We start from the raw sequence: 17,313 nt of genomic DNA, 5'->3' as shown, positions 1-17,313 counted from the left end.
CAATAATCCTAGTGTGCTGTAAGTAGACATAGGAGGATCATGGGTTTGAGGCCAGTCTGGGCTACATAGTAAAGTCCAGGCTAGTCTAAGCTATGCAGTGAGACCCTGGTCCAATAGACTAAAAATAAAATAAAGTAAAATAAAATACAGAAGAAACCTGTCATGGTGGTGCTGTTAGAAACTGAGGTAGAAGGCCTAAGGTAATTACCAGCCTGTGCTCTCCATCAATAAACAACAGTAACAACAGCAGTCAGAGTAGAAGATGTTATGTGCTTTTCTCTTTAGGTTTTTACTGTGTATGTGCATGGCATGCTTGTACATCCATGTGCCTTTGGAGGCTGGGAGAGGTGTTGGATCCCCAGCAGCTGGAGTTACAGACATTGGTGAGCCAATACTGAATGAGGGTGCTGGGGACCAAACCCTGGTCTTCTGCAGACACACTTGAACACGGGGCCATCCAGCTCATCCATGTTTCCTTTAAATGTGCTGTGCATGTTTGTTTGTGCTTTCTGGCTATAGAAACAAAAATTCAACTGAAGTCTACAAGTACACTAAAGTTTCTTTAGGGCTTTACTTCTCCTCCTCCTACCACAGTAGGGTTGAGCCCAGGTAGAACATGCTCAGTGTTCTGCCACAGGGCTACATCCCTCACCCCAGCCCTGTAGTTTTACACTGAAGTGCTGAAGGATAGGGCAGCTCTGGAACCAGAGCCTGACCTGGGGAGCTCTTTTCCACCTCTCCTGAACACTGCCTTTGCTCTGTGTTCTGTCCACAGGATTCTCTGTTAGTCCCACTTCCAATTCTTGGGGAAAGTGGCCGGCTCTGTCTGATCCAAGCATATATCCAGAGTGCTGGGGCTACACAGAATCAGCCCATACTGGGCCTCAGGAGTGGGTACCATTCCAGCTTGAAAAGAAGAGGAAACTTAGAGCTACCAGTGTAGTATTTACAAAAGACCAGAACACTAGCCTGGGAACAGACACTGTCTCAAACTAGTGAAATAAAGGTAATTTTTAAAAAAGTGAGCATTGGGGCTAGAGAGATGGCTCAGTGGTTAAAGGCACTTCCAGAAGAGCCAGGTTCAATTTCCAGCACCTACATGTTGACTCAATAAACTGTAACTCCAGTCCTAGGAAACTGGATGCCCTCTTGTGGCCACTGTGGGCATCAGGCACACATGTGGTTCACAGACTTGGGTGCAGACCAAACACCATCACATGAAAAAAAGAGAGGGGGAGAGAGGGAGGAAGAGTTTAATGCACATTAATTATTTTATAAGAGAAAACTGCACTGGAATTGCCACAGATACAGGTGCATTGGGCTTGGGGTCATCAGCACTGGCCTCCATTTTGGTTCTTCAAATGACAGATATCATAAATACTAAGGCCTGGGCCTGCAAGAGGGCTCAGCTAGTAAAGGCACTTGCTACCAAGATGGATGCCCTGAGTTTAATTCCTGGGACCCCAGAGAATGGGGTTTGACTCCTGCAAACCATCCTTTGACCTACACACACACACACACACACACACACACACTTGTAATTTTTAAGTTTTTTTTTGTTTTGTTTTGTTTTTTTAGGATACCAAGGTTTGTTGGTGATTGTGTTTGGTAGTTAAACAGTGGGCATAATAGCACATATCTGTAGTCTTGGAAGGCTTAGACAAAAGGATTATTGTGTATTTGAGGCCAGACTGGGATATATAGCAATACCAAGCCAGTCAGACCTACCTAGCAAGAACCTGTCTCAAACAAACAAACAAAAAACCCACTGGCATGATGATGCATACCTTTAATCCCAACACTTGGGAGGCAGAGGCAGGCAGATCTCTGTGAGTTTGAGGCCAGCCTGGTCTGCAAGTTCCAAGACAGTCAGGGCCACATAAGACCCTGTCTCATAAAACAAAAACAAAAACATCCCCCTCACATACAAACACCAACACACACATGATCTCTTACATACATAACCAACATGAGTTCCTAGACGTCAGCTCTAACATAGAATCCTTGGCACATATGTGTCTTTACCCCTATGTGCTCTGCACAAATGTGGTATGTATGAGTGCTTTCTTCTGCATTCTCCCACTAGTTCATAGCCCAGACCTAGACAGAGTGGACAATGTGTTGGTTCTGTTTGAGTTGAGTGTTTTATTAGAGGAAAACATAGGTGACTGGAGGCTTGGACTAGTGAGGGAAGCCTCCCTGAGCCAGCAATTCTCTGCCCTCACCTTTCTGTTTTCCTGCTCTTTGTATTAGCCCCAGACATTGGAGATTGCCTTCCTTATGTTTTCGTGATTTCCCTCCAGCTCTTTAGAGAGCTTGCCCCATGAAAAGTCTTTGTCTTTCCCTATAAATGGGATCCCTAAAGACCTTCATTTATATCCCCAAAGCTGACGTCCTAGCCAGCTGCTTAGGTCTGGAGGGGAGATGGGGAACAAAAACAGGATATAAGGTTTTTCCCCAGCCCTGGGCATTCAGTAAAGTTAAGGTGTTTTGCCAGGTCTTCCTAAATGTATCTTAATATTTCTAGTTCACCCACTGCCAAGATTTGTCGGGGGACAGGTGAGCCTGAACAAAAGAAAGTTACAGTAGTTACTGAGCTGCTTTCTGTATGAGCTGTCACAAAGACATAGCTAGCCATCTCCCACCAATACACCTACCTGTCAGAGAGTGGCCTGAGCCAAGGCCTCCCCTGTTTTTATATTATCAGCATTTTCTTTGCTGACCGGATCCTAATATTTTGTCTCTCTTCCTTCTTGATTTCACCCAGGGATATGCAACTCTATTCCAGAAAGTAGCCATTTAGTATTACTAACTCAGAGCTGTTTCTTCAACTCCCTCTAAACTTTGTAAAGAAAGGTCAGATGGTATTGCTGTGGGCATCTTATTTTATACTTCATTCAAAGTCCATTTCTCTTCCTGTCTTCCTGAGAATTGCTGCTTGGAAATGAAGACAGAGGTTATGTTCCCCTGTGGGAAACTAAAATTGAGAGCTTCTTTCACCTGAACCAACCACTCTCAGTTCACAAAACAGCAGCAGCATTGTTCAGCACCTTGGAGAGCACCTTTCCTCCCTGCGGCTGGGTTATGTGGAGAAAGGTGAAGTGTATGACCTCTAACTCTGACCAGCTGTCAAGCAGCCTCTCCTCCTCTTGGGCTCCTTGATGCTTGCCCTTTCTCTCCCACAAGCTTTCGGAACTCTCTCAATTCTCCACTGACCTTTCTGACCCCAAATTATTTGCATCTCCTCGCATCTGTAAAGAGCTTCCGCCATCATGTTCAAGCTCTGGACCTGTCTACTCTAGACTCCTCCCTATGCCCCATCACAGTCTACTTTTAGATACCTACGTCTCCTTTCTGTGTTATAGGACAGTTGCTGTGTGTCCCCGGCTCTAGAAAAACCCTAAAACTTGGAAGTTTCCTCCAGTTGTCATCCATTCTTCTTCCCGAGTATCTTCTACCTACTGCCTCAACTTTCCAATATCATATTCCCTTCAAATTCCTTGTAACATGATCTCTGTTCCTGTCCTTCAACTAAAACTGTCATCTAGTGCTGCATATGACTTGTTTCTAAATTTCATCTTTATCCTGGGGACCAGGTTTCTCTCCAGCTTCCTACTTCTACATCTCATTCCGATGATCCACCTCAGTCTCCTTCCATGTATTCCCTGACATTGGATACTCCTGGAGGTTTCATCCTTGATTCTTTTCCATTCTGCCCATTCTCCCTAAGCTTCAGTCATGACCAACCCACAACTTTCTTCCAGGTTCCCAAACTTCAAATCCTACTGAGTAGTGATACTGTTTCCCAAAGACACCACAAACACAGCATACCACCAAACACAACACACCACCAAACACTAAACACCACCAAACACTACACACCACCAAACACAACACAGCACCAAACACTACATACCACCAGACACAGCACACTCACAAACACAGCACACCACCAAACACAACATACCACCAAACACAACACAGCACCAAACACTACACACCACCAGACATAGCACACCACCAAACACAGCACACCACCAAACACAGCACACCACCAAACACCACAATACACCACCAAACACAGCACATTCACAAACAAAAACAAAAAGTTTGTTTGCTCTAAACAAACTTACCTGGTTTTTCCTGGCAGCTGGAGGAAACTAGTCAGGCCCTTCTCTGACTAAGCCACATCTCAACTGTGTGGAACTAGAGCTGCAACTGTGGGCTGCTAGTCCTCCCACAGCGTGATGAGCTCAACACCAACACCTTTACAGTTAATGCAAAGGTCTGTCTTGCTTTATAGAGAAACCAGATCACATCACTAGTAAATGGTAGAGCTGGATCTGAGCCCAGGAGCACTGCCTCCAGGGTGTGTGTGAGAGTGTGTGTGTGTGTGTGTGTGTGTGTGAGAGAGAGAGAGAGACAGACAGACAGACAGACAGACAGAGACAGAGACAGACAGAGACAGAGGGAGATAGAGATTGGGGAGATTGGGTAAGACCAACCCACTCCAGACCTTTTCCCAGTGGAGGAGAGGTGTAGTGTGAATATTTAGGGGGCACTCTCACTATCTACTGGGAACTTGTGAGTTTCAGAGGCTCATGGATCTGGATCTGCATGAGGAACTACAAAACAAGTCTCTTGTGTGTTTTAGTTTTGCCATCCAGAGTTCTTCTGCAGCTGACTGTAGTGGCCCGGGAAAGCATTCCCTCCTGCCCCTTCCCAGGTCCTTCCTTCCCTCTTTCAGACCCAAAGTTTGTTTGTTTTTTTTTTTTGTTTGTTTGTTTTGTTTTTAGTTTTTAGGGATTTTGTTTTGTTTTTTTTTTTTTTTTTGGTTTGTTTTGGGTTTTTGCTTTTGTTTTATTTTGTTTTGTTGTTGTTTTTTTTTTTTCAAGACAGAGTTTCTCTGTGTAGTCCTGGCTGTCCTGGACTCGATTTGTAGACCAGGCTGGCCTTAAACAAGCAATAATCTACCTGCCTCTGCCTCCCTAGTGCTGGGATTAAAGGTGTGTGCCATCATGCTTGGTGCACTTTCTTCGTGCCCACTCTGCTCATCCAGTGTATCACCATAGATCTCTTGGATCCCAGCTTAGCTTTTTATCTGCTGTGACAATGCCAGGCAGTGGAGACCCTTGAAGAGTTAACACAACTCCAGGGAGGGGATACAAATGTGGAGGTTTGCATGTAGGCCTGTGGCCCCACCAGAAAAGCCTTTCAGGGCCCAGAGTTGTTTCATTAGCTATGCCTCAGTTTCTCCTTAGCATTTTCCTTTTGAGCAAGGCTCTTAACTACTGAGCCATCTCCACAGCACAAGTTCTCCTTTTGGTTTGGTTTGGTTTCCCAAGACAGGGTTTCACTGTGTAGCCCTGTCTATCCTGGAACTCTCTCTGTAGACCAGGCTGCCTGGTTTCCAGCTCAAGAGATCCACCTGTCTGCCTTCCGAGTGCTGGGATTAAAGGTGTGTGCCACCATGCCCAGCTCAGCTTTTTTATTTTATTTATTTTTTATGAAAAACAAATTTTTGTTTTATTGTTGAAGAATTCAGATGCACAACAAAATAAGAACTTTGGCAGGCCACTGTGCCCAATTCTATTAATCTATCCATCTACCTGTCTATGCTCTATAGCAGTCCACATCATTTTCTGGATGCCTCTCAAAGAAAGCTGTTGACATTTGTGTTCCTTACTTTAAAACATCACTGTTTTCTTTATTCACTTTTTTCAGCTAATAGTATCAATGATTCTGTGATGTGTATTTAGTTTTGCTTATTTTTTAAAAAGAATTGATAAGATGGTGGGGAGATGGCTCATGGACAGAATGTTTGCTGTGCATGCACATGTCCCTGAGGTCAGGTCCTCGGCACCCATGTGAAACCTAGGCCTGACAGTGTGCGCCTGTGACCTAGTGCTAGGAACACAGGGCTGTGGACAGGCACACCTCTGGAACTCAGTGCCGGCCAGTCTAGCCTAATTGCAGAGCTCTGGAGTCAGCGAGAAAGCCAGAGAAACAGCATCGCAGACCCTTCAGCCTCTCTACATACACAAGCATGAGTGAGGGCACTCTCCCACACACCAGGATCTCACTATCAGTGTTTTCTGTAATTTCCATAAAGCGTTTTTAAAGACCAGAGTGGATTAAGTCAATTAACTTTTAACTTTCATTTATATTATATTGACTTATTTGTGAGGGGTAGGGAGGTGCCAGAGTGCATGTGTGGAGGTCAGAGAACAATTCACAGGAGTTGGTTCTCTCCATCCACCATGGAAGTCCCAGGGATTGTCTGGCTTGGTAGCAAACACCTTTCCCTACTGAGCCGTCTCCCAGGATCTCTATTTAATGGTTTGTTTTTTTTCTTAAGTAACAAAACCTGTTTACTAAGCAGAATTTTGCAGAAAGGCTAATAGAGAATTGAAATAACAAAGCATTTCTTTGACTGAAGCATGCCGTAACTACCATTCCGGCACATATGCCCCACGTATTCCAGCCCCACCCAAAGCCCTGGCTTCATGGAATAGAGTTGAATGAAAATTGCAGGGCCATAATAATGCTAAGGATGGCTTTTTCCTTCTGGCTCTTTTGCTTCCCTCTGGCTGTGTTGATGTTGCGCTGGCCATTAGCCTACAGCCCGAGCTATTAATCTTCTCTACAGCCTTTGGAGGATTTGTTTCAATGGTTGTAGAGGCATGGATTGCTGTTAGAGATGTATTTCAAGGTCTGTCTCTGTCGAGTGTTTATTAATAATCTTGTTAATCCCCACTCTAGTTACCAGATCTAGCTAACGCCTGTTAGAGGTCCTTGGGGGGCATTTTAAATTCTCTCTAATTCTTACATCCAGACACTTCCTTCTGCCTGAGTCCTCTCTGCTACTTCTGTTCATGAATATTTTACATTTAATCTCTACACAATGGTCATGGTGCACTGCATTTCTCAGAGAGACACTCAGGAAGTCCACAGTGTTTGATGGCACTGTGCCAGAGACCTTTGTAGTTGCTGCTTAAATGGTCCTCTACCACAGAGTGTGATAGACACGCCACTGAGTGGGGGAGTTTGGCACAAAGGCTATCAGCCTAGCTTTGATCTTATGGGAACTACTATAATGGGGTCACTGACTAGAGCTGCTCAACAGTTCCCCAGGTCTCACCCCAGTCTCTGTCCTTCCTGAGTTTTCTGCACCCCATGTTACCGCTGATACCTCCAACCTCAGAGAAGAAATTGATGCACCTAAGGCAAATGGTGGGATCTAGAAAAGATCATTCTGAGTGAAATATCCCAGAAGGAGAAAGACAAACATGGGATATACTCACTTATATAGACCTATAAGATATGATAAACATAATGAAATCTATACACCTAAAAAAGATAATCAATTGAGCGGACATGGGGTAAGATGATCAATCCTCGTTTAGAAAGACAGATGGGATGTGCATTGAACGTATGACAGGAGTCTACTGAGCGCATCTGAAAGACTCTAACTAGCAGTGTTTTCAAAGCAAAGACTCATGACCAAACCTTTGGCAGAGTACAGGGAATCATAAGAAAGAAGGGGAGTTAGTCTGATGGGGAAAGGATAGGAGCTCCACAAGGACCAAATATATCTGGGCACAGGGTCTTTTCTGAGACTGACATTCAACCAAGGACCATGTATGGATATAACCTAGAACCTCCACTCAGATGTAGCCTGTGGTAGCTCAGTAACCAGTTGGTTTCCCAAAGTGAGGGGAACAGGGACTATTTCTAACAGGAACTCAATGACTGGCTCTTTGGTCTCCCCACCCCTGAAGGGAGGAGCAGTCCTGTTAGGCCACAGAGGAGGGCTTTGCAGCCAGTCCTGAAGATACCTGATAAAACAGGATCAGATGAATGGGGAGGAGGTCCCCCCTATCAGTGGACTTGGAAAGGGGCACGGTGGAGATGAGGGAGGGAGGGAGGGACTGGGAGGGAATGAGGGATCGGGACACGGCTGGGATACAGAGTTAATAAAATGTAACTGATAAAAAAAAAAAAAAGAAATTGATGCACCTATCTGTGTCAAGGACTGTCTTAGCCCCAATTGTCCAGGGGTTTATATGATCTAAAATCAACCTCAAGGAAAGACTATGAGACCAAACACTCATGCGGTGGGCAGAGTAGAGAAGGTCAAAGAGCAGTTACATAATTAAAAGGCTACAATTTAGGAGTCATCACTATAAAATGTCAATCCAGACTGCAGAGGCATCAAGTTTCTTTAAGGAGAAAATGGAGTCAGAAGGGTGGGACCTTGCTGAGGAGACAAGGAGATGTGGATAGACACAGAAATGGTCAAAGGCAAAAAAGATGGACCACGGGAGCATAGCATCTTGAGGAAGCCAGTTCCAAATAGATTGGAAAGACAAAGCTTACAGAAAGAATATGACTGAGGAGCCTAGAAACAGACCAGACCCTTCCTGGTATTGGTGCCACCTGCATGCTTACGGGATTTTTCATTTTAAAATCCCCTCCCTTTGGATGTCTTGGCCTAAGAGCATTGTCAGAGTCCAGCCATTGGGTCTCCACTGTGGGTAGCAACTACGAGGCCATTTGGGACTCAGAGTATATTAGGGCCACCTCAGGCATCTCGTCCAGTGTGCAGTTTGAAAGGACTCTCTCAGGGAGCTTTGCAGCCTGGGAAGATGAAGACTGAGAAGGATTGCCACTTGGGAAGTTATCTGAGACGCAGGCACTGCTATACCCCATTTGCCACACAGAGCTCCTGTCACCCTATTTCCTCACCCATGGCAAAGGGGTGGGCACTGAGGCAGAGAAGTAGGCCAAGGTTCTTCACTCAGGAACTTGAAAGCCATTATGGCAGTCCAGCCTACCCAGGAGCAGACAGGGTTAGGGTCCCTCCTCCAGACGCCCTAAAGCCTCACCTCGGTAACAAGCAGGTGTCCATGCCCACTATCTTTATTTTTTTATTTTCATGTGTATATGATATGTTTGTGTGCTCTTGTTCATGTGTGAGAGAGCAGGTATGCCCTATGTGTGAAGGTCAGAGGACAACTCAGAATCATTATCAGTACTGGCATTTGTTTGTTTGTTTGTTTGTTTTTTGAGATTCTGTGTAGCCCTGGCTGGCATGGACTTGCTTTGGAGACCAGGCTGGCCTCAAAGTTACAGAGACACGCATGCCTCTGCCTCCCAGAGTGCTGGGATCACAGGCATGCGCCACTGCACCCGGTTCAGTCCTGGCATTCTACTGCTTTTTGTTTCACTGCTTCACATTCCAGGCTAGCTGGGCTGTGAGCATCCAGAGGTTCCCTGTTTCTGTCTCCATCTCATACTGTGGGGACACTGGGGATGCAGACACTCAGAGCTCCTGAGTATACCTGAGCTCTAGGGATTTGAACTCATGCTTGCATGGCAAGTCACTGAGCCACTTCTTTAGACTTCACTTCCTTTTAAAGGGGTCACTGGGAGCTACACATTCCTACATGTGAGACTGGGCTAGTCCTGGTGCCACAGAGGTCAGAAGAGGGCATCAGATTCCTGAATCAGAAGGCCTCCTTGTGGTTGCTGGGACTCCAACCCAGGGCCTCTGTAAGAACAAATGCTCTTAACCACTGAGACAACTATACAGGCCTGAGAGTAAAAACATTTTAAAAGAAGAGTTGGTCATCCTAAGAGAAGTGCATCTTTAGCTTCCTCTAAAATTCTGAATCTGACAATTATGAAAAATATTCATAACATCTTTGTTTATTCCAGAAAAAGAATTACAACAAAACTCAAGTATTGCCTATAATAGAGAAATGATTGTAAAACAGTAACATCTCAAATCTAGATTCAAGTACTGCTTAACCTGAATAAAATCTTCAATCTCCCTCAAAATAACAGGAGTTGGTCATCACCTTCTCAGAGTATAGATGGCTTCAGACAGGGTGGGCCAGGGCCCTAGATCTCATACAGGGAGGGCATTTTAGAGAGATAGCAAGGCTAGCTAAGGGCTCTGGGAAGCATAGGGTCTGACCCAGAGTCGAAGGCTGATGAGAGCTAGTGCTAGGGCTAGAGCAAAGGCTGTACATCCAGAGTGAATGCCTCCCTACTTTGTCATTGGCACAAAACTGCATGGTCGCCCACGGTTTGGCCACCATTCCCATTCAGCCTTCCAGGAGACACTCCTTAGGACTCATCTGGAATGTCAGAAGTCCTCATTCCATTGTTTTTACCTTTTTTTTTTTTTAAGTCTGTGGCTATAGCCAGTTGGTTGTCTGGATCCTACAAAGAGGAAACAGAGAAAGAGGGCTCTCAGGGAGTACCTGCTCTGACTTTAATCCACATTAAGCTCAGAAGGACTTAGACAGACCCTTTCCTTAAGAAATACTTGGAAAAGCCAGAGAGCCAAACAGCTCATATGAGAATTTGTAGAGGAAGCCCTGTGGGTTTTAGGCAGTTGCATGGGCTTTCAGGAGCAGCCTAGGTTGCACAGGACTCCTGCTGGATGTGTGTAGAGCATCATCTTGACTCTTCTGCTGGGGTCACGGTAAATGAGTCTGCCTCTCTCTCCCTGAATACTAGCCTGCTGCAAGAATAAATGCTCCCAGACACCCAGGGGGCAGATGAGAAGGTTTGCTTCAGGATTCAGGGCAACCTCTGGGATCTCATGCTAATACTCCCCCTTCTCTCTGCTTTCTGCCCAGCAGGACCCAGCCGCCGCCTCTGTCTCCGATGGAGACTGTGACGCCCGGGAGGGTGAGTCAGTAGCCATGAATTACAAACCATCCCCGCTCCACGTGAAGCTGGGTGAGTGTGTCTGGGGAGGAGGGAGATTCGGGAAGTGAACAGAAGTGCTTTGGGGCTGGGTTTACAGCAAGGTGCTACAATTAAAGTAGCTCAGGCTAGATGATTGGTACTCCCAGGCACCTCATGTCAAAGAAGGCAGTGACGGTTCTCTTCAGGGTCCTAAAACTCTAGGAGAGATCCCTGAGGCTAAGTGCCCCAGGTATTTTAGGGGTGGCCACAAATGTAAAGCATAGATAGAACCCCAGGCCAGAACTCAGAAGGGCCAGCCAAAAGGAGCCTGCCTACAAATGATAGGGTAGCTGCTGCTATAGTTAAGGGACAGGTCTCTGGGTCTGAGTGACTTCTGTCTGAGGAGACTGTCCATTTTGTAGTGAACTCCAGAACACCTCTCCTTTCCAGATATCACATTACGTTTCTCTTAGGGAGGACTCCATATCCACTCTGATGTCCGTTGACTGCTTTGAACTCGCCTGACTCCCACAGCAGCCCCAAGAACTGTGACTGCAGTTCTTACTCATCTCACTTCATGGACCAAAATCTCTCTCACTGGTCCAAGGCTGCTGTAGATAGCAGACTTCCACCAAAAGGTCGATTTCCTGAAGAAAAATTATAACATGTCACACACAGAGAGATGGCATTCGAATAGAGGCTGCCACTATCCTCAAATCTTCTATCATTCTAGCCATCTTTCTCCCAGGCTCTAGCTGCTCACCAAACACTGGGATTTTCCTCAGTTAAGACTGAGCCTCTTATCGTTTAACAAGCTTCCCCTCCATAGCTGTTAGGACTCTTTCCACAGAGCCTGTTCTTTTAATCAATTCAAAAAGAAAGAAAGAAACCAAACAGACCTTGATTCTCTCCCTAGACCAAGAAGCCCCTCTGATTGGTTTTCTAAACAGAACAGTTCTGTCCATGGAACTGTTTGTCCTCCTAGGACTTTCTATTCAGAGTACAGCCAGTTTTGTTTATTATTGTTTAATGCAACAATAAAAGTATTTTAAATGCATGTAAGTTCTCTGTTCTCTCCGGAGGCAACCATTCCCAGTTCTCGTAACTTCATTTCATACAAGTGTCATAGTGTTGTACATATTTTGTGAGCCTTTTCCTCCCCTGCATGATGTCTCAGAGCCCCCGTAGAGAATGACTTCACTCTTTTAAATGGTTGCATAGAAGTCCGTAGTCTGAGTCTTGTCAGATTATTGTTGGCATTTTTTCGTGTGTGCTTTTAAAATAGCATTTCTATTTCCTTCACCATTGTATTACCACCAAAGCTCATGAAAATTCATGACTTGTCTCACGGAAAAGAAAATCACCAAGAACTTTAAAGCAAATTGTACCCCCTAGAGGTTTGATGTGGTAATGGCAGTTGCTGCCTGCTGAAAAGAGGTTGGAAAAGTCAAATAGAGTCAAAGGCAATCAAAGAAAGAGGTCAGAGAGAGAAAATGAGAGCTTCAAAAACATGGAAACCAAAGAATATTTTCAAGTGAGTCACAGGTGCCATAATGGCTCCTTCCATCCTTTATGATAAAGAGACAACTTTCCCTGTGTCTCTTCATAGACAGGCCTTTTCCCTGCATCTTGGTTTTACTTGGCATGAGTGTTTGAGCTTCTTCTAGACCCAGGCAGCTCCTGGTAGTAATAGTCATGTATCATGCATCATGTCACCAGATGTCCAGCCCCACAAGGGCAGTATAGGCTCTGAGCCCCTGGAGAGCTTGTGGACTGGGCTCCTCAGCCTCTTGCCCCCATCCTGGCCCTGACCCCTTTCTACCTCTTCCACTTGAAACCTTTTGCATTCACATTAATCCCAGATGCCACAGTTCCATGGTCAAGGCTTTTATGCTGAGCTTTGTTGTTGTTTTGTTTTGTTTTGTGTTTTTTGAGATGGGGGGGAGGTCTCTGCTGCTCTGAGTTTATAACCACCGGGAGCCTTCCATCTCTGTGACACTGTACTTGGTATATAATTGTGATTCTGGTATCTGTTGAGTGAATAATTGACTGAATAAGGGGCTCCTTTCCCAGCTTCACCTCTTCTCCCCTCCATTCCATTTACACCCACAGTTATGTTCCCTTCTTGATTTGTTTTCGTAATACTCTCCTTCTTAATGTCCTCTCCCTCCAGAAAGGCCTCTCTAACTGCTTCAGCATTCTGTGATCATCTCTTCCTCACTAGCCCTGCCTTGGCATCAAGCACACACTGGCTGCCTGACATAGGAACTGTGGTTCTTGCAAAGTAGGGGTCAGCTTCCTCTTTTCCTCTGCCACTATCCCTCAAGTTCTGCAAGGCCAAGTGCACATCCAGTAAGCATCAGGTGCCTGGAGGTCCCAAGTAGAGCAACAAATGTAAGAAAGGCCCAGACCAGGCTATCCCAAACTGCAAGGCCAGATGGCCCTGGGGCAGGACACAGCTTCTTTCCCATGTTCTCCTGCAGAGAAGCAAAGGGAGCTGGCCCGGAAGGGTTCCCTGAAGAATGGCAGTATGGGCAGCCCTGTCAACCAGCAACCCAAGAAGAACAATGTCATGGCCCGGACGAGGTGGGCATCCTCTCTACCCCACCGTGACCACAGCAGCCAACACTTACCATTGTTGGTCTCCAGCCTCTCCCTCCTCAGGGGAACCCAGGGGGGAGAGGGGAGGAAAATGTGGGGGCAGGACCCCAGCCAGTCCTCTGCCATGTTTATATGCTCCAGCTGGCACTCCAACGCCCCAATTTTTTACCCAGGCTGGTCGTCCCTAATAAAGGCTACTCCTCGCTTGACCAGAGCCCCGATGAGAAGCCACTGGTAGCTCTTGACACAGACAGGTGTGTATGGGACCTGGGGGCAGCTGGGCAAGCCACATGATTCTATGTGAGCATGGATGAGTTGTACAGGCCATGCCTGTCAGGCTGTCAGAAGCGGTGTGCTCTTCAGCCAGGAGCCCTCCGTGGATGAAATTTCCCAAGGGATGGATTCTTTTAGGAGTAGGCAGGGAGAGGATAGAGGTAACAGGTTCCTGCTGTCCTGCAACTAACTGTTCCACGGCTGCTCCATGACAGACCCTGATGTCTCTGGACAGCAGAATTGAATGTCTAAGTGCCTCATCCCCATCTCAGGGAAGAACCCTATTCTGGGGAGCACCTGGCTAGCCACAGACTTTGGGAAATCCAAACGGCCAGGGTGATTTGAATCTAGGATGAGAAAAATTAAAACAAAAACATGAAGATGAGGCAGAAAGAAAGAGGTGGTAGCAGTTCTATCCAGAGGGAATTTAAGAAGCCACTTCTTTAAAGGTCGAGGTAGGAAACATGCCTTTGCAAACAGTTATTTGCATAATAAGCATGAGTTATTTAAATCGTATGTTGGAGAGGGGCGGGTATGGCAAAGATGCAGGGAATTTTCTATTTAATTTCCTGAATTACTTCCTCTCTCTCCTCTGGCCAGCGATGATGACTTTGACATGTCCAGATACTCTTCTTCTGGCTACTCCTCTGCGGAGGTGAGGCTCTACCCCTTGCCTCTATAGACCATGAGAGCCGGAGCCAGACCACCTCTATCTACCCGGTAGCAAGGCTGGGGCTTTTACGGGGCGGAAGGAAGTCTCGTGGGAGCCTGTGGGGGCGGGGCTCCGCGTGAGGCGGGGCCTGGGCTGGGAGAACTTGGGAAGAAATCACTAACCTGAATTACCGTGAGCCCGGTGTTATTAAAGCGAGGCTCTAAAATAGAGCAGATGTGAAATGCAGGCCACACCTTACAGGAGTGGACCTGAAGCCCCGAATAGAATCAGGAGTAGAGGTGAGAAGTTGACTTTGGATTGGGCAGGCCTCAGGAAGCGCTGCCTGGAGAAAGTGAAATAGCCCTGGAATGAGAGGGGGCTGTCCGGGTGGCCTTGGGGTGGAACTGCGGCCCCAGCCCAGGGTGACGCCCTCCCAGCTGACTCGAGCCTTCTCTACAGCAGATCAACCAAGATCTCAACATCCAGCTACTGAAGGACGGCTACCGGCTAGACGAGATCCCCGACGATGAGGACCTGGACCTCATACCCCCGAAGTCCGTGAACCCCACCTGCATGTGCTGCCAGGCCACGTCCTCCACCGCCTGCCACATTCAGTAGCGGGTGGGGTCGCCGCGCGGCGCGCGCGGGGCGGGGCTGGCCCGGGCAGGGTGGGACGCAGCAGGGGCGACCTCTACCCAGCTGGTCCACCGGTCCCTGGCCCCGCGCCCCTTACAGCCGCCAACCTTGTAACAGTCATTGCTTCCTCCTATGGTAGGACTTGTACCTCTGTGTGTTCATGGAGCCGGAGAAACCAAAACCGGGTCTGTCTCCAGCCCCAGGGCTGAGGAGGGGTGGGCACACCCAAGAACCCTGCCACCTCTCCTAAGGCTGCAGTCAGGGGGCAGCACTGAAGGCCAAGAGGCCAACTGCTAGCAGTCCTGTGAAGGAATCGCAAGGCCTGAGGGGTTGGCCCCACACCAGTGAAGCCATAAATCCCCCAAGCCCAGCCTGGAAAGGAAGGAAAGGGTTTGGAGAAGAGAAGGGCCCTAGTAATGGGGCAGTTCTCAACAGCTCAGAGGCCCTCGCTGGCCCTGTGCCACATACAGCTATTTGTGTTCTAGCCTCATCTCCGGGTGGGAAGCCTGGCAGCGCTGTGTAGAAGAACACTGTCCCTGTGCTAGAGCACTGCCTTCTCCCTCACTCTTCCCCTGCTTCCTGGCTTTCTGAGGGTTGGGAGGGTAAGATGGGCCTTAGAGAGGAGCCTCTAACCAATGTGGCTGCCCCTCTGCCTAATCCCTACCCCCAGTCTTCTGTCTGTCGATTCCAGGCTGGAAGCAAGAGAGAAGGCTGGCCTCCAATGCCCCATTCCATTTCACCCTAGCCCAAGGTCCAGGAGGCTGGCGTCCAGAAAGGGCTCTTCAAGAGCAAGCTTAAGCCAATACAATGTACGGATTGCCTGTATGTATATGGTAGGTGGTGAGTGTGTGGTGTGTGTGTGTGTGTGTGTGTGTGTGCGGCGCGCGCGTGCGTGCGTGTGTTTTAAGCCTGTCTGTCCAGGTCAACCTGGTGGTCAGTCTATGATGGGGAGATGACTGTGTTCTATTAGTTGTGTGAAAGGCTGCTTGAGAGTACAGTGGACTGAGGGCAGGCAGATGTGTGGGTTCTAGTCCCAGCTCTGGCATTCTTCCTGAACTCTTGAGCAATTCCCAGGCTTCTTCAGGGCTTCAGTTCTCTGAACTGGAAAATAAAGAATAGCTGATATTGCTGACAGAGTCTTTTTATACCTGAAGGAATTTCCTCACAGAAATTTCTGCAGAAGACTATGTGTGTTTTTGAATTCATGTAGGAGGCGCCCTGAGGTGGTATGTGTGCGTGTGGTGTGTGTGTGTGTGTGTGTGTGTGTGTGTGTGTGGCTGCACAGGGTGTCCTGCATACTGTCGCTTTCTGCTGCTGTTGCTGGTCTGAGGGAGGAGCACTGAGGGTGCAAACTCAATGAGGAGATGGTGGCTCTCGCATGGCTGAGGACAACTGAAAGCACACACAGCCTCATACTGCTAGGCCTGTGCCCTCCAGCCTCCGCTCACTGAGCCAATGTGGCCAGACTCCTTCGGACACCCATACACGCTGTTGTTTCCACTGTCCGGGTGCCCCATCCTGGGAGCTGAAGTGGGGCAGTGAAAGAGTGGAGCTGTTGGCTTCCAAAGGGAAGCATCTCTTCCCCACACCACACCCAGGGGCTCCACGCTCCAGGGTGCTGGAGTGTAGCTTTCCACTCCCCGCACCACCAGCCTAGCTTCCCTCCCCTAGCGCAGAGATCCTAACTAGATAATGAGAAGGTACAGAAGGCAAGTTAGAGAAAGCTTCTGCAGGGGCCATGAGCCCCAAAGTGGCCCACATCTGAGCTCCCTCTTCCCCCTGCTTAGCATCCCCAGCACCCATCATCTGAGCCTCAGAACTAGAACTCCTACCACCCCACCCCACTGGGCTCTTTGACGCATCCTTCTAGAACATGGGTACCTCCTATCTGTAGACTGCTGCCTTCGCTGCTCACTTCTGCGGGATTCTTATTAAGTGTCTGTGGTCCTGAGATCCAGAGGAAAGCCTCCTTCCCACAGGGCACACTAGTTCACTAGCGGGCAGGGCTTTAGACTGAGGTGGTATGTCCACAGCAGGTAGGGTAAGAAGCTGGCCTCTGAGTCCAGGGAGAGCACACAGTCCCCGCTCCCCGTCTGGAAGTTGAAGGGGAAGAGCCAGGGCATTGGCTTGCTCCTGCCCCCACCCCTGTAGATACTGCCTTAACACTCCCCCACCCTCGGCTGCAGCTGCCACCCAGCCAGGTTTCTCCGAGCTCACTAATTTATTTCCAAGAAGGTGTGCGGAAGACATGAGCCGTGTATAATATTTTTTTTTAACATTTCCATCGCAGTATTGACCATCATCCTTAGTTGTGTATTGTGTAACACAAATAATGATATTAAAAGCATCAAACAAGCCAGACTCAACTCCTTACCTGGGGTGTGGGCCGCGGCAAGGGAGGTGAGGAGGGGAAAACTAACCCTGATACGCACGTCCCTCTACTCTGC

At 47.7% G+C, this 17,313-nt stretch overlaps 1 protein-coding gene across 8 annotated transcripts in view; it reads left to right on the top strand.

Annotated features, from left to right (window-relative positions):
- The window catches only part of Fam219a (family with sequence similarity 219 member A), a 51,506-nt gene extending 34,281 nt beyond the window's left edge, over positions 1-17,225 (top strand). The window contains exons 2-6 of one of the 8 annotated variants that reach the window (XM_021634418.2): positions 10,653-10,704; positions 13,188-13,290; positions 13,479-13,559; positions 14,179-14,233; positions 14,693-17,225. In XM_021634418.2, the coding sequence (XP_021490093.2) occupies positions 10,653-10,704; positions 13,188-13,290; positions 13,479-13,559; positions 14,179-14,233; positions 14,693-14,848 (447 nt within the window). In that variant the 3' untranslated portion in view covers positions 14,849-17,225. Of the gene's footprint in view, positions 1-10,652; positions 10,756-13,187; positions 13,291-13,478; positions 13,560-14,178; positions 14,234-14,689 lie in introns of all 8 variants that reach the window. The other 7 variants (XM_021634419.2, XM_021634415.2, XM_021634414.2 and 4 more) reach the window with 7 other exon arrangements.
- Positions 17,226-17,313: the final 88 nt, after the last annotated feature.

Source organism: Meriones unguiculatus, chromosome 1 (genome assembly GCF_030254825.1).
Source record: "Meriones unguiculatus strain TT.TT164.6M chromosome 1, Bangor_MerUng_6.1, whole genome shotgun sequence".
In the NCBI taxonomy this organism is placed as follows: Eukaryota; Metazoa; Chordata; class Mammalia; order Rodentia; family Muridae; genus Meriones; species Meriones unguiculatus.
This window is presented reverse-complemented; position numbering and strand designations above follow the sequence as displayed.